The 22,143-nt window shown below is 39.6% G+C and overlaps 1 protein-coding gene across 12 annotated transcripts in view; it reads right to left on the bottom strand.

The window, feature by feature from the left end:
• CPEB1 (cytoplasmic polyadenylation element binding protein 1) overlaps nucleotides 1–22,143 on the bottom strand; it is a 91,988-nt gene that overhangs the window by 59,698 nt on the left and 10,147 nt on the right. For 10 of the 12 annotated variants that reach the window (XM_040493547.1, XM_040493543.1, XM_040493539.1 and 7 more), the window contains exon 2: nucleotides 15,307–15,481. The exons of 1 other annotated variant lie outside the window; for it this stretch is intronic. Coding sequence is in view for 6 of the 11 variants with exons in the window: in XM_040493543.1 (XP_040349477.1) it covers nucleotides 15,307–15,481 (175 nt within the window). In the remaining 5 variants the exon portion in view is untranslated. Of the gene's footprint in view, nucleotides 1–15,306; nucleotides 15,482–19,001; nucleotides 19,105–22,143 lie in introns of those variants that run through there. One more of the 12 variants, XM_040493545.1, reaches the window with a different exon arrangement.

Below are 22,143 nucleotides of genomic sequence, written 5' to 3'. Positions count from 1 at the left end.
CTTGAGAGTAAACTGCATGAATTTTTGTCAATTTCACCTCCAGGCGGAGCAGCTACCAGCTACCCATCCCTCAGCCCAGCCACCAGCTGTGCATTCGTTCCTGAAGCAGCCTGCAGAGGGTCTGGGGTGTGGTAGGGTCCCCTCCCTAAGGTAAGAAAAAAAAACTTCAAGGCAACCTGGCTATCTGTGCATGTGACAACATCCCTCATGACCTTGTAACGAGACTACTTAATCAGACTGCATGTTTGTGTGTTACCATACATGGCAGACCAAGAAGTAAAAAATATATAAAGAACCACGCCACGTGGTGTTCGGGGCTCAGTTCTTTGGGTACAAACCCAACTGAGTGGTGGTGCCAGCAGGAAAAAAGCTGCTTCCTGGAAGGAAAAAAAAAAAAAAGCCTCAGGGTCACCACTCTCTATGCAAGAATCCTACTACAGGGGAGTTAAGGCAAGCAAAAAGGACCCAATCTTCCAAATATTGGGGATGTGTGCTCTGATCACTGATTATTACTTCTGATCACAGAGATGCACACACAGAAAGTTAACCATTATTGTTGCACCTCCCCTAGAGGGCAGGTACCACTTCCCCCTTTCATTTTCCATTTTCCCCCTACAGGAGTCAGACACTGGCTAGGACATGCTAAGACAATCACATATGTGGAGAAAATTATAGTTTTTTTAATGTTTATTATTTACAGAGAGAGAACGTGCACGTGCAGGGTAGGGGCAGAGAGAGAAAGAGAGGGAGACACCTAATCCAAAGCATTCTCCAGGCTCTGAGCTGTCCGCACAGAGCCCAATGCGGAGCTCAAACCCACAAACTGCAAGACCATGACCTCGGCTGAAGTCAGATGCTTAATGGACTGAGCCACCTGGGTGCCCCATATGGAGAAAATTACAAATTGACTGCACATGCCCAGGTAACCGCCCAGGAAAGACCTGAGAAGATGTCCAAGTATAAACATGTCTCAGGCTGATCCTCAACACAGAAACCGTGTGCATCAACAAAACAGAACATTTTTTTTAACCCAGCAAAAACATCAACACCAACAACAACAAAATCCAGAAAATGCTGGGAAAGGCTTTCCAGAGTTACATTATTATCCAGTTTTCAACAAACAAATCAAAAGGCATACAAAGAAACAATATGGCCTATTCAAAGAGAAAAAAAGAAATCAACAAGAACTGTCCCTGAAAAGACCCTGGTATATATGCTACACAGAGACTTTAAAACAGTGGTTTTTTTTTTTTTTAATTTTTTTTTCCACGTTTATTTATTTTTGGGACAGAGAGAGACAGAGCATGAACGGGGGAGGGGCAGAGAGAGAGAGGGAGACACAGAATCGGATACAGGCTCCAGGCTCTGAGCCATCAGCCCAGAGCCCGACGCGGGGCTCGAACTCACGGACCGCGAGATCGTGACCTGGCTGAAGTCGGACGCTCAACCGACTGCGCCACCCAGGCACCCCAAAACAGTGGTTTTAAAGATGATCAAGAAATCAAAGGAAGAGGTGGATTTAAGTCAAGAAAACAATGGGTGAACAAAATGGAAATGTCAATGAAGAGACAGAAAACCTACAAAGAAACTAAAAAGAAAATTCTGGAACTGAAAAATGTAGTACCTGAAATGAAAATTTTACTAGAGGGATTCAAAGGCAGATTCAAGCAGGCAGAAGAAAGAATCAGTGAACTTTAAGAGTGCAATGGGAATTATCGATGCCCAAGAAAGAAAAAAGATTTCAGAGAACAGCTCCTCAGGGACAGATGTGGGACACCAGCTGAAAGACTAACATATGCATCATGGCAGCTCCCGAAGAGCAGACAAAAAGGGGCAGAGATTATGTGAAGAAATAATGGCTGAAAATTTCTGAAATATGAAAATGAATATGAACCCTGCAGCAACACAAAAAAACCCCCAAGTCAGATGAACTCAGAGACCTACACCGAGATCCATTACAATCATACTTTCAAAAGACAAAGAGAATCTTGAAAGCAGCAGAGAGAAGCCATTTATCACATTCAAGGATCCTTAGGAAGACCGTAAGAGAGTCTCATCAAAAACTTCTGAGGCCAGCAAACTGTGGGCCAGTAAGTTCAAAATGCTTAAAGGAAAAAAAAAAAGCCAACTAAGAATCCTGTATCCACTAACATTGTCCTGAAAAAGTGAGGGAGACATTAGGACATTTCCAGACAAATGAAAGCTAAGGAAGTTCACGGCCATTAGGCAGGACCTGCAAAATGCTCAAGGGTGTTCTGCACAGTGAAATCAAAGAACACTAAGCAGTTACCTGAAGCTACACAGAGATATGAACGTCTCCACAAGGGTAATGTGGGCAATTACAAAATCAGGTATCATTTTGATGGAATATTATCTGGCCATAAAAAAGAACAAAATCTTGCCATTTGCAACATGGATGGAGTTAGAGGATATAATGCTAAATAAAAGAAGTCAGAGATAGACAAATACATAGGATTTCACTCATATGGCATGTAAGAAACAATGAAAAAAATTTAAAAAAGAAAAAGACTAACAAGAAAACAGACTTAAATACAGAGAATATACTGGTGGCTGCCTGACAGGAGGTGGGTGGGGAAAATGGGTCAAACATAAAGGAGATTAATACTACACTTATCATGACGATTACTAAGTAATGTATGAAATCGGCGAATCACTACATTGTACACCTGAAACTAATACAACACTGTATGTTAACTATGCTGCAGTTTAAAATAAAAAAGCAGGAATCATTTTAATAATGGTTTGTAAATGTGCTTTGTTTCCTACATGATTTCAAAGGCTACTGCATTTAAAGAAATTACACTATTAATGTAAAAGCTAGTATTACTGTCATCTTGCATTCTACGTAAAGATATAAACCTTGTCACAACAACAACTGGAAGGGAGGAGTACAGAGTTGTAAAGGAGCAGAGGTTCTGTATGTTATTGAAATTAAGTTGGTATAAATCCAAGGTAGAGGGTTAGAACTTTATGTTGTCAAATGTAACACCCCCCCCAAGTAGTAACCACAAAGAAAAAAAGGCTATATGATGCACACAAAAGGAAACAAAAAAGGGATTTAAATATTTCACTACAAAAAAAGGAAAATCAACTAAACACACAAGAAGACATTAATGCAGGAAATGAGAGGCAAAAAAAGGTGTAAGGCACACAGGACAAAAACAGCACAATGACAGAAGTCCCTCCTTATAATTAATTAAATGTAAATGGATCATGGGGCACCTGGGTGGTTCAGTCAGTTGAGCGTCTGACACTTGATTCTGGCTCAAGTCATGATCTCACAGTTCCTGAGTTCGAGCCCCATGGAGGGCTCTGAGCTGACAGCATGAAGCCTGCTTGGGATTCTGGCTCCCTGTCTCTCTCTTCCCCTCCCCCACTTGCACACTGTCTCTAACTCTCAAAAATAAACATTTAAAAACATTTAAAAAAGATACATAAATGGATTAAATTCTCCAGTCAAAAGAGACTGGCAAAATGAATAAAAACACGTGACCCACCTATACGATGTCCACAAAAGACTCACTCGAGAACCAAACAGACAAAGACAGACTGAAAGTGAAATGACAGAAAAAAATATATTCCATGCAAATAGTACCCAAAAGAGAGCAGGGTGGTTCTACTAATACCTGGCAAAAGAGATTTAAACCCAAAAAGGTTATAAGAGATCAGAATGTTATATGTAAATAAAAGGTTCAATAAATTAAGATAGAAAAATTATAAATGTTTACATACCTAATGACAGACCATCAAAATATGTGAAGCAAAAACTGACAGAACTGAGGACAGAGTCCTACAAGAGTTCAAGACTTTAATACCATACTCACAAGAATGGACAGAACAACCAGAAAGAAGCTACTTATACAATGAAATACAAGACTTAGCATAATAGACCAATTATCTGACAGACATATACAGACATTCTACCCAAGAACAATGAATACACATTCTCAAGTGTACATAGGACATTTTCTTGGATAGACCATATGTTAAACCACAAATTAAGCCTCAACAGATTTCAAAAGATTAAAAACAACACAACAAGATGGTGCTAGGAATCAGCAACAAAGGAAAACTGGAAAATTCACATAACTGGAAATGAAACTTTTTTAAAAAAACCAATGATCGGGCGCCTGGGTGGCTCAGTCGGTTAAGCGTCCGACTTCGGCTCAGGTCACGATCTCACAGTCTGTGAGTTCGAGCCCCGCGTCGGGCTCTGGGCTGATGGCTCAGAGCCTGGAGCCTGCTTCTGATTCTGTGTCTCCCTCTCTCTCTGCCCCTTCCTCCCTCCCTCCCTCCCTCTCTCTCCCTCTCTCACTCTCTCTCAAAAATGAATAAATGTTAAAAAAAAAAAAATCAAGATCTCAAATCAACAACCTAACTTTTTTACAAGGTAAGAACCAAAAGAACAAACTAAGCCCGGGGCGCCTGGGTGGCGCAGTCGGTTAAGTGTCCGACTTCAGCCAGGTCACGATCTCGCGGTCCGTGAGTTCGAGCCCCGCGTCGGACTCTGGGCTGATGGCTCAGAGCCTGGAGCCTGTTTCCGATTCTGTGTCTCCCTCGCTCTCTGCCCCTCCCCCGTTCATGCTCTGTCTCTCTCTGTCCCCAAAAAAATAAACGTTGAAAAAAAAAATTAAAAAACAAAAAGAAAAAAAAACGAAGCCCAAAGCTAGCAGATGAGGGAAAGAAGGGTAGAGATAACATAAAGAACAAAAAGGAAAAAAAGTCAGTAAAACTAAAAGCTGGTTCTTTGAAAAGATCAACAACATTGACAAATCTTTAGTTAAATGAACTAAATTAAAACAGATTCAAATTACTAAAATCAGCAACATGTGGGGACAATACTATGTACTCCACAAAAATAAAAAGGATTATAAGAATATGAGTAACCATACACCAAAAAAAATAAATAACCTAGATGAAATGGGCAAACTCCAAGAAACACAAAACCTACTGAGACTAAATCACAAATATACAATCTGAATAGACATAGGACTAGTAAGGAGACTGAATCAAAACTAAAAATCTCCCAACAAAGAGAAACCCTGGATCTGATGGCTTCACTGGTAAACTCTACCAAACATTTGAAGACCTAATACCAGCCCTTCTCAAACTTTCCCAAAAAAACTGAAGAGGAGAGAATACTTCTCAACTCATTCTATGAAAGCAGCATAATCTTGACACCAAAGGCAGTACAAGCAAACTACAGACCAACATTCTTTATGAACACTGATCAAAAACAAAAGTTGGACAAGAATACTCAACAAAATACTAGCAAACAGAATTCAGGTAGTGCACTGAAATGATTATACATTGTGGCCAAATAGGATCTGTTCATAGAATCCAAGGATGGTTCAACATACAAAAAATTTATATGCCACATCAACAAAATGAAGGGGAAAAAAAACCACATGATGATTTCAATTGATGAAGAGAAAGCATGTGAGAAGATTCAACACCTTTCATGATAAAAATCAGTCACCAAAATAATAAGAGGAAACTAACTTTCACATAATAAAAGCATTATATGAAAAACCCACAGCAAACCTAATACTCAATGAGGGGACACTAAAAGCTTTTCCCCTAAGATCAGGAAAAACAAACAAAAAAACCAAGGATACCCACCTTTTACCACTTCTATTCAATATAATGGAAGTTCTAGCCAGAGTATTTAATCAAGAAAAATAAAAGGCATCCAAAGTGGAAAGGAACAAGTATAATTATCCCTGTTTGCAGATGAATGTATGCTGAAACCCCTAAAGGAGTCCACAAAAAAATTCCTATTAGAATAAATGAAATTAAACGCGAAGTATCAGGCAACAAAGTCAACACACACACATACACACCAGATGCACTTCTATACACAATGAGCAATCTGAAGAGGAAATTACAAAAACCATTCCATCCATGATAGCATCAAAATGAATAAATTACTTAGGAACTGACTTAAGGAAGTCAATGACTTACACAATGAAAATGAACAAACACTGATGAAATAAATTAAAGAGGACATAAAAAAAATGTTCAGGGACTGGAGGACTTAATGTTATTAAAATGTCAATACTACCCAAAGCAATCTATGGATTCCATGCAATGCCTATTAAACATCCCAGTGACATTGTTGCAAAAGTAGAAAACCCTTGACACTAAAAGCTAAGGAACCAAAGCAAAAATAAACATGTGGGATTACATTACTAAAAACCATCTAACCATCAAGAAAATGAAAAGGTAACCTACCAAATGAGAATATTTGTAAATCGTGTCTGATAAAGGGCTACTGTCCAAAATACATATGGAAAAAGGCATCCTAAAATTCATATGGAATCTCAAGTGACCCTGAAAAACAAAAGCAATCTTGAATAAAAATAACAAAGTTGGAAGATTCACACTTCCCAATTTCAAATCTTACTATAAAGTTATAGTAACCAAAACAGTGTGGTATTGGCATACATACAAACCTATAAACTAACAGACTAGAAAGCCCAGAAATAAATCCTTACATAGATGGTCAAATGATTTTTGAGAAGGGTGCCAAGACTACTCAATGGGGAAAGGATGGTCTGGTGCTGGGAAAACTGGATATACACCCGCAAATAAACAAAGTTGGATGTTTAGCTAAGACCATTTATAAATATTAACTCAAAATAAATCAAGGACCTAAATTTAAGACCCTAGAAGAAAACACAGGACAAAAAGCTTTATGAAACTGCATGTAACAATTTCTTGGATATGAAATAAAAGGCACAAGTAACAGGCAAAAAAAAAAAAAAAATAGGCAAATTAGGGGCACCTGGGTGGCTCAGTTGGTTTAGCATCTGACTCTTGATTTCTGCTCAGGTCATGATCCCAGGGTCATGGGATCAAGCCCCACATTGGGCTCCACACTAAGCATGGAGGCTGCTTAAAATTCACCCCTCTCCCTTGCTCACTCTCTCTAAAATGAAAAGACAAATTAGGTTTTATGAAAATTTTTCAATTTTTTTCAAAGTTTATTTATTTTGAGAGAGAGAGAGAGAGAGAGAGAAAAAGCACGTGTGCATGTGCACAAGGGGGATAAGGGCAGAGAAAGGAGAGACAGAATCCCAAACAGGCCCCGCACAGTCAACGTAGAGCCTGACTCAGGGCTCAATTCCATGAACTGTTAGATCATGACCTGAGCCAAAATCAAGAGTTGGACACTCAAGCTGAGCTACCCCCACACGCCCCAGATTTCATGAAAATTTTACAGTTTTGTACATCAAAAGGCACACTCCAGAGTACAAAGACAACCCACAGAATAGGAGAAAATACTCCCAAAAGTCATCTATCTGATAAAGGATTAATATCTACAACATATAGAAAACTCCTAAAATTTAGCAACAAGAACAAAAAACCAACAACTTGATTTAAAAATGTACCAAGAGCACACTATGTACACTGTATGTTAGCTAACCTGACAATAAATTATATTAAAAAAAAACCATTTACCTTCCTAATGAATAAAACCTACAAAGGAGTGGAATAGATGTTTCTCCAAAGATACACAAATAGCAAGTAAACACATGGAAAGATGCTAAATATCACTGATCATTAGGGAAATGCAAATCAAAACTAAATAAGACACGAGACCTAATACTCATGAGGATAGCTACTGTAAAAAACAAAAGAACAGAAAACAAGTGTTTGTGAGGATGTGGAGAAACTGGAGCCCTTGTGCACTCTTGATGGGAATATAAACAGTACAGTTACTGTGGAAAACAATATGGTGGTTCCTCAAATTAAAAACAGAACCACCATGTGATCCAGCAATTACACCTCTTGGCATATACCTGAAAGAACCGAAAGCACAGTCTTGAAGAGATTTGTACATTCATGTTTATAACAATATTCACAATACTCACAACTGCCAAAATGTGGAAGCAACCAAGTATCCACCAATGTATGAGGCATAAGCAAAACGTAACGTATACAACATAATGGAATATTATTCACTTAGAAATCGTGACAAATGCTACAACGTGGATGAACCTTCATGGCTAAGTGACATAATTAGTCACAAATGACAAATACTGTAGGATTCTATTTACATGTTCTAGTTAGAACAGTCAAAATCTTAAAGACATAAGGTGTAATGGCAAGTGCCAGGGGGTGGCAATGAGGGAAGAATGGGGAGTTACTGTTCAGTGGGTACAGAGTTTCAGCCTTACAGGATGATGAATTATAGGGATAATGGCTACACAACAACGTGCATGTACATCATGTCACTGAACTGTGCACTAGAAAAATGGTTATGATGGTAAATTTTCTTTTACAATAAAGAAATATCCTAGACATTAATAGGTAGGGGATGTGGGGGAGAGAATGTGAGGGAGAGAACTTATTTGAACTTAAAATTAGGGCCTCTTTCAGTTTCAGTACCCAGTTTGTGAGAATGTATTCATCAAGCAATTGTACAACGATCCCCACCATGTGCCAGACGCAGTACTGAGGATTAGGAACCCAAGGATATTTAAGACCCGGTCCTTTGTAGTCTAGACCAGAAACCAGGAATTCAACTTCAAAAATCATGACCCCAGCAATGCTCTCACACAACTGTGTTCTTTATATATCCACACCATCACAATCAGTACCATCACATAACAAGTAAGTGCAGTTTCAGGCACTATTCTACATATTCAAGATCCATGTCTTATTCAAACTTCCCCAAATCCTATAGACAGGTACTGTTACTACTCCTGTGTTATAGTTAGGGCAACTTAATCTCAGAGAATTAGCTAAAATTAGGTCAAGTTGCACATCCAGGATCTGTTTTCAAGTTCATCTGCATCCAGAGCCTGCATTTTTTGTGTAGGTTTATAATGAAATGGGCAAATTGAATAGGCTTCTTCTTATCTACTCTGTTTTGAGAATACATTTAGACCACCACACAGGTCAATGAACAATCTGAAATAGCCAAGAATGATCTCGCTACCGGTAATAGAGGCAGGAGAATGTGAGAAAAAGTTCTCAGAGGTGATAACCAAGCCATTCTTGAACAAGACAAGGATTTTTCTAGGCAGGGAATATTCAATTTAGTATCCTGCTTAACAGTTCAGCTATGTAGCAGAACAGCATTTCCTGCATGATTTCATCTAAGCCAGTGACTTTAATTATATAATGGAATCTCAAGAAACACACCAGACAGAACAGGATAAAAGAAAAGACCCCTGGGGCCCAGTTCTAGGGATCTTTCCTTGGATGATGCCAGACCATATATGCCTCATGTATTCTTTTAACTGTAGAAAATTTTTCACAGTAGAGACAAAAAATTAAGTAGGTTTCACACCAAGACTGAAAAATTTTTCAAATGCTTAGTTATTTTCAGAGTGTGCGCACGTCAGTGGGGAAGGGGCAGAGCTGAGAGAGGGAGAGAGAAAATCCCACGCAGGCTCCACACGGTCAGCACAAAGTCTGACTTGGGGCTCAATATCACAAACCAGGAGATCATGACCTGAGCTGACATCAAGAGTCAGACACTTAACCAACGGAGCCACCCAGGTGCCCCCAGACTGACTGAACTTTGCAGTATCACAATACCTGGGGTCTACAAAGATGTAGAGGACAACTCTCATGAAAATCTGGCAGGATTGTAAACTGATAAAAATCACTCTGAAGACAGTTATATACTCATTACTCTGCAATTCACTTCTAGGTTCATATGCTAAAGAAATTCTTGTTATATGCACATAAGGAGATACAAACAAGATGTTCACCAAAATACTGTTTTTAACAGCAAAAAAATCATTTTCCAACAGAGGATCAGATAAATAACATTTATGTAAAATGCTACTACTATACAGTAATTAAAACCCACTGATTGGACTTTAAAATGTCAATATGGACACATTGCAAATGTAATACATGGAAAATGGCAAATACAAGCATACCTTATTTTATTGCATTTTTCAGGTACTCCAGGTATTTTATTGCATTTTCAGAAACTGAAGATTTATGGCCACCCCACATTTAGCAAGTCTATCGCTGCCATTTCTCCACCAGTATTTGCTCACTTTGTGTCTCTGAGTCACATTTTGGTAGTTCTTGCAATATTTCAAACTTTTCATGATTATTGCAATTGTTACAGTGACCTGTGACCTTTGACGTTACTACTGTAATTGCTTTGGGGTGCCACAAACTGCGCCCACTTAACCAATGACAAACTTAACCGATAAATGTTATGTGTTCACACTGTTCCACCAATTGGCTGTTCCCCTGCTCTCCCCCTCTTTTTTGGCCTCCCTAGTCCCTGAGGCACAACAGTGTCAAAATAAGGCCAACTGATAACCCTACAGTGGCTTCTAGGGGTCCAAGGGAAAGGAAGAGTCACACGTCTCTCACTTTAAATCAAAAGCTAAAAATGGTTAAGCTCAGTGAGGAAGGTGTGTTGAAAGCAGAGATAAGCCAAAAGCTAGGCTTCTTGTCCCAAACAGGCAAGTTGTAAATGCAAAAGGTAAGTTCTTGGAGGACATTAAAAGTGCTACTTGTCAACAAACACGTAAGACAAACAGCCTAACTGCTGATACGCAGAAAGTCTTAATGGTCTGCAGAGAAGATCAAACCAGCCACAACCTTCCCAGAGGCCAAGCCTAATCCAGAGCAAGGTCCTTACTATCTTCACTTCTGTGAAGACAGAGAGGGGAGGAAGCTGCAAAAGACAAATATGAAGCTAACAGAGATTGGTTCATGAGGTTTAAGGAAAGACACCATTTTTATACCATAAAACCGCAAAATAAAGCAGTAAGTTACCCACAAGGTCTGAGATAATTAATGAAGGTTTTCAGGGCACATGAAACAGCCTAAATCAGAAGAAGATGCCATCTAGGACTTCCACAGCGTGAGAGGAGAAGTCAGTGCTTGGCTTCAAAGGACAGGTTGACTCCGTTGGTAGGGGCTAATGCAGCTGCTGGCTTTAAGTCAAAGCCTGTGTTCATGCGCCATTCTGAAAACCCTAGGGCCTTTAAGAATTATGCTCAACCTACTCTGCCTGGACTCTGTCAAGGGAACAACAAAGTCCAGACAGTACTTCTGTTTACAATGTGGTACACTAAATATTGCAAACCCAAATACTGTTGAGACCTACTGCTCAGAAAAAAAGGATTTCTTTCAAACTATTACTGTTCATTGACAATGCACCTAGTCACCCAAGAGCTTTGACAGAGATGTACAATGAGATCGATGTTGTTTACACACCTGCTGACACAACATCCATTCTGCAGCCCATGGATCTAGAAGTAATTTCAACTTTCAAGTCTTACTATTTAAGAAATATTTTGTAAGGCTATAGCTGCCATAGATAGGGATTCCTCTGATGGATCTGGGCAAGTAAACTGAAAACCTTCTGGAAAGGATTCACCATTCTGGATGCCAATAAAAACATTCATGATTCATGGGAAGAGGTCAGAATACCAACATAAATAGGAGTTTGGAAGAAACTGACCCCAGTCCTCATGGATGACTTTGAGGGGTTCAAGACTTCAGGAGAGGAAGTCACTGCAGATGTGGTAGAAACAGCAAGAGAAAAAGAATTAGAAATGGAGCCTGAAGATGGGACTCAATTGATGAAATCTCACGATCAAACTGTAACAGACGGCGGGTTGCTTCTTATGGATGAGCACAGAAAGTGGAGATGCTGGGAAGACTGCTGAAATGACAACAAAGGATTTAGAATATTACCTATACTCAGTTGATAAGAAGGCAGAGGCAGGGTTTGAGAGGATGGACTCCCAATTTTTTTCCCCCACTGTAAATGTTTTTGAGAATTTTACAGGTCTCAGGAAAAACTAAGAATGTGTATGTATGTATATGCATACATATGTATTAATACTTTACCTTCACATATTACATTACAAAGATTTTTATGTAGCTAAACATGTAAAAAGATTATTCTCGAAAGGTATTATTCTATTAACTACATGACATTCCATCGCTTGAATATACAGTATAAATATTTCCCTCTTCGGAGACACTTAAGCTTTTTCAAATTTTCACCACCGTAACGATGCTCTAAGTATCCGTTTACATAAATCCTTATTTGCACTGATTACTACTCTGTAGGAGAGATTCTCGGATCTCGACATACTGAGTCAAAGAGCGTGATGATTTCTAAAAGCTAAGAAGTTATCTTTGAGGCCGAGTTGTAAAGAAGCTGCAGTGGCAAACAGAGGGGCAATGCCAGGAACCCTTCCTGAGTGCAAAGATGAATGGTGAGTCGATCCTCCCTTTCCTGTCATGGGATGGCAGCCCGCTTAGAGGTCTGACTTCCATTTTGTTCTCCATCTTGTTGGGAGAAATTGGTAATCAGATCTTGGAGGACAAGTCAGTTCCTTAATGTCACTGGTCATGGACCTCTGACAACTCTCACAAGAACATCCAGGGACTTTGCACAGCCCACAACATCCACCCCATCTAGCCCAACACCCCTGCAGCCACAGTGTGGCCACTCCCCCATTCTGTGCCTAAAACATGCCAAGCTCTCTAAGAAGCCTTAGTCCAACCTTTTCTGTCTGAAATGTTTTCCCCACACTCTTTACAAGATCTAGCTTCTTCTCCTCCTTTAGTACTCTGTTTTAAACATACCTCCCCAGAGAGTTCTTGCCTGACCATGTCACTCAAAACATCATTACTTCATAGTACTAAAACTTGCAATGATTTTACTTATTTCTCTATTGAGTTTCTCCCATTATCCATGATGGGAGAGCAGGTTCTGAGAATACCACATAAAGTCAGGAATCCCTGAAGCCTAACAACAGTGACTGGCATGAAGTACGCATTCCATAACTATTTGCTGAATTTCTGGTGAATTTGGCTAACTGTGGAAGTGGGACCAAGTGTTTAGTAATCTAAGTAGGAGGAATCTAAAGACAGAGTTTGGAGGGAGGGACCTGAGCTACAGATTCAAGGTTGGGTTCATCTGCTTTCCTTGATGTGGTAGCTGAAGGAGGTCTCCCAAAGATGTCCATGTCTTCATCCCTGGAACCTGTGCACATCTCAGAATGAAATACCAGTGTCTGCTTAGCTGCACAGACAACCAATCATCCCAGTGTTAGAGCAGCATGATCTAGGCTCTAAGGCCAGGACTCCATCTATGGCGTGCCTGGCTCAAGAGAAATCTGAGCTGCAGCAGTCACAGCATCCACTGGAGCCCCAATAAAACCAAGACCACACCAGACACAGGAGCCAAAACCTGGGCATAAACCTGCATGCACCTGAAGATGTGCTGTTTGTGGGAGCTGAGTGTTAGAAAGTGACCAAACAGCACAGTGACAGCAGACTTTGATTTAAGCCTGAGATTAGCCACTTAGTAGGTAGCCTTGCCCAAGTCCTCTAACCTAGCTGAGACTTCGTTTTCTCATCGTAAAATGGAACCGAATCCTTCCTAAAAGAAGGGTGATATTATTTTCAGAAGCTGCCACAGCCACCCCACCTTCCACAACCACCACTGTGAACAGTCAGCAGCCACAGACCTCAAGGCAAGACCCTCCTCCAGCATAAAGACTATGACTCACTCAAAGTTCAGATGATGGTTAGCCTTTTTTTTTTTAGCAATTAAGTATTTTTAAAGTATGAACAATTTTTTTACATATATAATGCTATTGCACACATCACAGACTACAGAATGGCATAAATATAACTTCCATATTCACTAGGAAACCAAAAAATTCCTTTGGCTCACTTCCTTGCAGTATCGGCTTTGCTGTGGCAGTCTGGAACCCAACCCACAATTTCTCTGAGGTATGCCTAAGTTCCCAGCATGTCTGAGGCAACCCAGTGAAATTTATGCCATTGTTGAGGGTCATTCATATTGAAATATAATTCATGAAATCTTCTCAAAGAAGAAAAACAACACATACGTTGAATCGAGATTTTCTGAGTTTTTAAATTGACATAAGCTAAAGGAGAGTAAGGGTTGTTATTAGCTCATGATGTACACCAATTAATATAAAATACACATGTACTTTATTGGAAGTTTGAAGAGACCAGACCTACCAGCATTCCTAGTTCCTCCTATGTCCTTCTCCCATTTGCCCTCCAGTTAGAACAATGTACTAGAAATAAATTCCATAGTTACCACAGGTCAGTCTCCTTTGTGAGGACATCTCTCCTTCAGACATTTAGCTACTTTATGTTCATATACTCCTGCATCTTTATAGGAATGATTTCCAACGTCAACTTAGGAAGTAAATCAAAGAATTTATAATGAAAGAGCAGCAATTGCCAGTTCTTATTCTGCAAATCCCACTATTGCCAAATTTCTTCAAGATCCACTTAAAGAATTAAAAATATGTTCAACTTTCAACTAAAATAACCCCAACAACAAACACTCCATCAACACGTTGCAACTTCTACAAATGATTATGACACAGCACTGTCAGGACACCCGAGTCTCCTTGTGAAATACCACCTTCAGGGGATGCTGCCCTCTCCGTCCACTATCCTACGGAATATCCTAAATATCATGAAAACTCAATGCTTGCTGGGCACCTGGGTGGCTCAGTCGGTTGAGCATCTGACTTCGGCTCAGATCATGAACTCATGTTTTGTGAGTTCCAGCCCCACTCTGGGCTCTGTGCTGACAGCTCGGAGCCTGGAAGCTGGAGCCTGCTTCAGATTCTGTGTCTCCCTCTCTCTCTGCCCCTCCCCTACCTGCACTCTCTCTCAAAAAGAAGATTAAAAAAAAAAAATCTCAATGATTGCTGACCCACATTCATGTGTAAAAGCAATTATTCAAGAGATGCACTGTCCAATACAGCAGCCACTAATCATGTGGCCACAAGCATTTGGAATGCAGCTAGTTCGAACTGAGCAGTGCAGTAAATGTGAAATATATACTGAAGTCTTAGTACTAACAAAATAGGATATCTCATTAACAGTTTTTACACTGATTACATACATATTTTGTTAGGTTAGGTAAATATTAATGTCACTTTTCAAAAAAAAAAAAAACCTTTTAAATGTGGCTACCAGAAAATCTAATTACATATATGACTCCTATTATAATTCTATATATAAATAGTCCTGATATCTTTGACCTATCCTTTATCTTTTTGTGTGTCATAAAATAGACTTGTACATTATAAATCAAAGCCAGTCTTCACTTAGAAGTGAACCCAATCCACAAAGTAAGCTATGAAAAGGGGCAAGTGTCACCAGAGACTCAAGGTCATTCTTTACAAGCTTCACAAGAAAGCTTCCTAGAAACAGCTCTACATACATGCCTAGTGTAGGTTTTCATACATACATACACACACTAAATTTTCAAATCTAAGTCACCTGGCAAATGATCATGAATTCCTCGGTTTATGGGTGTAGTGCAGACTCTACTGAAATCCAGAGAATTATCCAATATGGCATTTATCCTTCGAAAGATATTGGCATTGCTACACGTGGAGAGTGCGGGTGCTTCCTGGTTGTCCCAACAATCTTTTATCCTTCCAGCTTCTTCTTCCTACACACAGAAAAAAGATATTTAGGTTTTCCTCCTAGACACCAGAAAAGATACTTGGGTTTTTCTACACTCCCTTACTCCTAAATCCAACACTGTGAGTTAGATAAAGTAACAAGGACTTGAATTTCTTACCTATATACTAAAATACCTGAGGAGTCCTATTATGAGCGAGGTATCTTGAGAGAACTAAAAGAGGGGTAAAACAACAACAAAACACCTAAATACAAGATATTGCCCCAGAACTTTCTAATCTAATAGGACATGTATAGGAATTAGCATGGTGTGGCAGCAGCAGGAGTTTTAGAACCAGAAATATGAGATTCAAATCTTGGAGGCTGATCTATATACTATTTGGCAATTAAAAAAATGAAGGACTGCCCGGGGCGCCTGGATGGCTCAATCGGTTAAGCGTCTGACTTCAGCTCAGGTCATGATCTCACTATTAGTGAGTTCAAGCCCCTCACAGAGCTCTACCCTGTCAGTTCAGAGGCACTTCGGATCCTCTGTCTCCCCCTCTCTGCCTCTTTTGCACTCATTCTCGCTGTCAAAAATAAACATTAAAAAAAGGAAATATTGATACACGCTACAACATGGATAAACCTCAAGTACACTATGCTAAGTGAAAGAAGTCAGTCACAGAAGACCACCTATTATTAGCCCATTAATATGAAATGTCCCAAACAGACAAATCTATAGGAGATGAGTTGTCTTCATCTCAGGGTGGACAGTGAAGAAGGTTTGGGGATGGTGGCTAATGGGTACAAGGTTTGTGATAATGAGATAATGAAGATACTCTAAAATTAGATTAGGGTGATAAATCACAAAACTGTACACTAAAAATTACTGAATTTTATGCTTATGTGAATTGTATCTCAATAGAGTTAAAGAGTTTGGTTCTGCCATTTATTGTCAGTTACTTAACCTCTGTGCCTCAGTTGCCCTATTTCTGAAATGGGAAGAGTACCTACCAACCTTTTGATGAGATATCTAAAGCACTTAGCATGGAGCCTGGTATATGGTAGCTGCTATTTTTACACCTGAAGATACAACTACAGAAGACACAATAAGCACCAAGAGTGTACAAACACCATCCAAAGGGAATGGTTTATGTGGTATCTCAGTAGATAACACCACCATCTGCTAGGTGTCCCAGACAGAAATCTCTTCACTCTTCAGTCTCCCTCACTCACCACATGTGATGCCTGACATAGTAAGCAATGAGAGAATGGCTGACAGAGTCACCAGCTCTAGGATTCCCAATGATCTTGGGGAAAATCAGCAAAAAGCAGACCAAGTAAGGAAACTAGCACCCAGGATCTTACAGCTGGTCACTTCAAAACAAAATTCTAAAAAGCTGGGTGCCTATTAATGTTCAGGTAAGCAGGAGAAGGAGCAGAAGCACAGAATTTATCAACTCTATAGGATAGTCTTAAAGGGACAAACTTGAATCCCATATCATTCTCAAGCTCTTGAAAAGACTGTATCCGTTGGAAGCTGTGAGGATGACCAGAACGCACAGTCCTGCATATTCCCTGGGTCATTTACCCAAACCTTCCAGAAGCCACCATTGAGAACAGCTAAACCCATAGACACAAGGCCCTGTTCACAACTGTAGATTTCTAAGATGATTCTCAACCTCACTAAGGCAACATCACAAAGGCTAAGATGCAAGCATTTACAATCAATCTGTAGATCTTAAAGCTACATGCCTCCCTCATTCACTGCCTAATAAACTTTAACCAATTGCCTGCTATGTACAGTGAGCACCCAAAGGGGAGGCAGATTAGAGATCCAACCAAAAAGAGATTTCTGAAGTCTGGAAAGGGAACTAAGATCTGGTCGTGTTGTTAACAGTTATGACATAAGCTACAGTTGGCTGTAATCCTATACTGTCCTCTCAGCCAAGGGAGCTCAGAAGAAGACAATGTGCCTGAAAGTAAAGGTAGGAAGAAGGTGTGAAGCACACAGAGAACAGAAGGGCATTATCAGAAGCTGCCCAATGTGGTGGGGCACTGGGTATAGAAGACCCCAAAATGGAAAGAAGGCCTCATGCCAGGTTCAGGATTAGAACAACCTCCTATATCAAAGGTTTCAAAACTTTAAAGGGCCTCTCTTAATACACAATCTGATTTTTATTTACTAGTACAGATGTGCTGTAGATCTATGGATTCCCAGATCCTGGCCACACTTACAAGAAGTAGCATCCTAATAGTCTCAGAAGACCTCAAGCAACTATGTGAAACAAGAGAAGCAGAGCCTGTGAGCGAAGTGCCACTGTGGTGAGGGGATGATGCAGGCCCACAGGCCTTCTGGGAGAAACCTGCTTCCCCAGGAGTAGGGCAAGGTCTAAGAATCATACCATCTCAAGCAGCCTGAAAAAAAAAAATTAGGCCTGACCCAACTCTGCCCCACTCCCAATCCCATTACGAACATGCACCGTAACTCTGAAACTCAAGGCTAATGCTATCTGGAATGTCTCCCTCCCTCTCCTCCTCTCAGGTTTGCCAAGCCAGTTATCTAGAGGAGTCCAGGTAATTAGAACACAAGTAAATGGAGTATTCAATTAATACCCCAAACTGCCTAATTAGTAAGTACCAGTGGTTTGCCTTGAATAACCAATTTGGAAGGGGGTTAAAAAAAAAAATCAAAGCCAGTAATATCAGATGGGGAACAGATCTACTTTCCTTACGTGTACAATAGGGATAAAAGTAGTAACAAGGTCTCACAGAGCTCTTTGTGAATTAATGCATATAACATGCTTGCCACAGTACCTGGAACATAATTATGTGCTGAACAGATGAATGTTCGCTATCAGTAGTATCACTACTGCACCAAGGGCTCAGAGGCCACCACAAGGATCCCTGAATAAAAGACTATTTGCTCATTAAAAGAGAATAATGTACTAAAGACTCAGGCAAACTACTCTTTTGAAGACCCCAGGCCCTTCTATGCCTAACTTTCCTAATCATTTGATTCAGAAAGCTTAATTAAAAGGACTTAAGACAGGACACAAATCAAACTGCCCAAAACCTGTACCTACTGCAGAATTTAGCAATCCTTTAAACTCTTCAGCTAAATGAATTCAGTGTCTCATCTTCAAAACACTTATCTCTTATCCACACCCATACTTACACACCCATTACTCTGTATATTCTATCCTGACTGATCACTTTATAGGTCTGAGTTCCTACCAATGTTTTACCATAAATACAAACAGTTTTCTCCCTGGGTTATACCACTCTTGTCTGGTAGTTTTCAGTTACTTCTGGCATATTTTGCCCTTAAATGGGACCATGTGCTAGGTGTTTTGTTTTTTTTTTAAACCTTTATTTGGTCTTTCATGATGAACAGGAAAGGAGGCTTTAAGACAGATCAGAAGCTTAGAATGCAAATCTTAACACTATTGACAACTATGGATCAACGGAGCAAATTACTTGGCAAAGCTAGAAATGAAAAGCAGGAATTCTTACTGTCAGGGACTAAAACTGATGTCAAGATAAAACTAGTTGTACCTACTTACTGTCAGAATAAACGGCTCATGATGAATCTCTATGGATACAAGCTATTTTATAGCAGGCCTCAATGTTCTCCTGGTCAATAGGTGAAAATGGACACTCCCATCATGAACCAAAACTGGTCTCCTACACCAGTAATTCTCAACTGGTTGGGACAGGGAGACAACAGACAGAAAAAAAAAAAAAGCATTCACTTTTTCCAGAAGGGAAGATCTTCCCCCAAAACTGAATCACTGTTTCACAAAGCAGAACACAGGACAGCCTGTGGAGTACAAATACTAAATCTACCATTTAGGTATGTTCTAGGAGCCTTGGTTGTCTTGGGTATTCAAGTGGAGTACCACCTACTTTGCAGACTTTGTAGTAATGAGAAATCTATAAAGTGCCTGGATAGGCTCATCCGAGTGAAATTCACCAAGAAGCTTATTTACTTGTTTAGCACACAACTGGAGGTTTTTCTCCATTTGTGGTTTGAAACTGTCCCTCATAACACTTTAAAAGTCTGAACCCATACCACATAGCTATGTGTTATAATTAAAGAATAATATGCCCAAATTTTATACTTATTTGTATGCTAGAACAGTCTAATTGGAAATACTGGTCTTGCCTTCAGATGCCATACAATCCAGGATCAACATGGTAATAGGATGGCCATTCTTTTAGGTCAAAATCCTGGTCTGGGGTTATTTAATGGTCATAATGAATGCCAACTTTACCATCTCTGGGTTGATATAATTTGCCTTTAATCAAAAACAATACCTATATTGCAGACCTCAAGACCATTTCTGCTAATTATTTACTATGGATTCATGAAAGCCAGTTGAGAGATTTAAGGAAGACTCTCTGAATGGCACACACTTTACTCTTCAAGACGGAATTTTAACCTGGGGTCCACAGATCGCAATCTACTAAGCTTCCAGCAAAACTGTGCTCACATTAAAAAATTTTCTGAGTGGGAATGCAAGCTGGTGCGGCTACTCTGGAAAACAGTATGGAGTCTCCTCAAAAAAATTAAAACTAGAACTACCTTATGACCCAGCAATTGCACCAGTAGGTATTTATCCAAGGGATACAGGTGTGCTGTTTCGAAGGGACACATGCACCCCAGTGTTTACAGCAGCACTATCGACAATAGCCAAAGTATGGAAAGAGCCCAAATGTCCATCGATGGATGAACAGATAAAGAAGATGTGGTATATATCTACACATACATACAATGAAGTATTACTTGGCAATCAAAAAGAATGAAATCTTGCCATTTGCAACTACGTAGATGGAACTGGAGAGTATTGTGCTAAGTGAAATTAGTCAGAGAAAGACAAATATCATATGACTTCACTCATATGAGGAATTTAAGAGACAAAACAGATGAACAGAAGGGAAGGGAAATAAAAGTAACATAAAAACAGGGAGGGGGACAAAGCATAAGAGACTCATAAATATGGGGAACAAACAGGGTTACTGAAGGGGGTATGGGAGGGGGGAGGGGCTAAATGGGTAAGGGGCATTAAGGAATCTATTCCTGAAATCATTGTTGCACTATATGCTAACTAATTTGGATGTAAATTAAAATAAAATAAAGCGTTAGGTTGAAAAAATTAAGATTAAAAAAAATTTTGAGAATAAGATTTTCTAATTACATCTTTTTTAGTTGAAAGCATTCATCTTGAACATTTAGGTTTTGTTTCATTAAGATACACCAACAGTACATTGGGGGCAATAGACTTAGATGCCCCTGAAGAACTAGTTCACAGACGTACTTCGGCGATTTGCTTTTATCTTTATAGTAATAAAGCTGAAAAAAACCTCTATAGGATTTACACTCATGATTCTGAGGATACTGTTTAACCACAATTCTGAACAGTCCTTATATGAACAACCACTTACAAAAATGTTATTCAGACCAAAGATTAGGAAATGGCTACAGTTTCACCTGAGGAATTGACAGGTTATCTTTATGAAGAATGTAAATCATCTAGCCAAATTTCCACCTTTGCTTTGGTCACCTGGTCACTCAAAGCCAGTTTCTGGTTGAACTTCAATGAGTCTGTAGCTAAGAAGTGCTTCTCTATGTTTGACTTTCTCCTTGACCCTTACTTGTCCATTCTTAACTGAAATTCCACCTCGAGTCTTCTGTGCAACACTGGAAGGAATTAAAATTTATTATGTTGGTCCATACAAAACTGCCAATACTCAACCTTTTGCAACCAACAAAATGGCAGCTTCACAGAGTTCAATCTAGTATTTCATAAGTACTAAAAGCCTGTTACATTAGATTTTGAGATTACAGACAGATAAAACATAATCCCTGCCCAAAGGAGAATTAGTTAAGTGGGAGAAGAAAATCTAGTTAGGTAAATGGAGACTGAGGTAAGCACAAAATGCTACACACAGGAGAAGAATAAATTAAGGTATCTGGAATAGTGTGACAATTCAGACTTTCAAGCTAGAGTCTAATGAAAAATCAGAATTTCCGTAAGTGTGGGAAGAACAGACAAGCAGAGAATAAACACAGAGTGGATACAGAACACAGTAAATTCAATGAAAGAAAGCAGAGGAATAGGGCTGGATAGGGAGGTTCACCAGTAATAAAGGAGAAATGGCTGCAGGTCCTTACAGAGAGACAAAATAAATCCATCACCAGATACAAAATTCAAGATACCACCCCTTCTTCCTCTCCTTCATGACCTGACTTTCCTCTCTTCTCCACTGGTTCTTTCCCAACAATCTGTAAGTATGCCCAAGGCTCTCTCATCTTTAAAAAAAAATCTTCCTTGACTTAAAACATCCTCCCAAGTCACTGCCTTCTTTCTTTTGTTCTACTACCAACCTTCTAAAAAGGTGCTATACTTCTTAACCCATTTGTCCCCTGAACCCACGATATCCTGCTGGCACAAAGCTGCAAAAAGACACCACAGAACTCCTAAATTAAGGACTTCATAGTTGCCAAACCCAACCAACATTTCAAGTTCATCTTACTTGCTACTTTGGGGGATCTGATCCTTAACTCTTCTCCACTCATTTAATTCAGGAACCCCTTTCTTCTGGATCTCTCTTTTCTGATTAGTTTTCAGTTTCCACAGAGTATATCTAATGCATCTCTCTCTCCCTCCTCCCTCTTTCTCCCTCTCTTTCTCTCCCTCTCCC

Source organism: Herpailurus yagouaroundi, unplaced genomic scaffold, assembly GCF_014898765.1.
Source record: "Herpailurus yagouaroundi ecotype Mexico unplaced genomic scaffold, PumYag 185, whole genome shotgun sequence".
In the NCBI taxonomy this organism is placed as follows: domain Eukaryota; kingdom Metazoa; phylum Chordata; class Mammalia; order Carnivora; family Felidae; genus Herpailurus; species Herpailurus yagouaroundi.
Note: the sequence above shows the minus strand (reverse complement) of the source record. Positions and strands in the feature narration are given on the sequence as shown.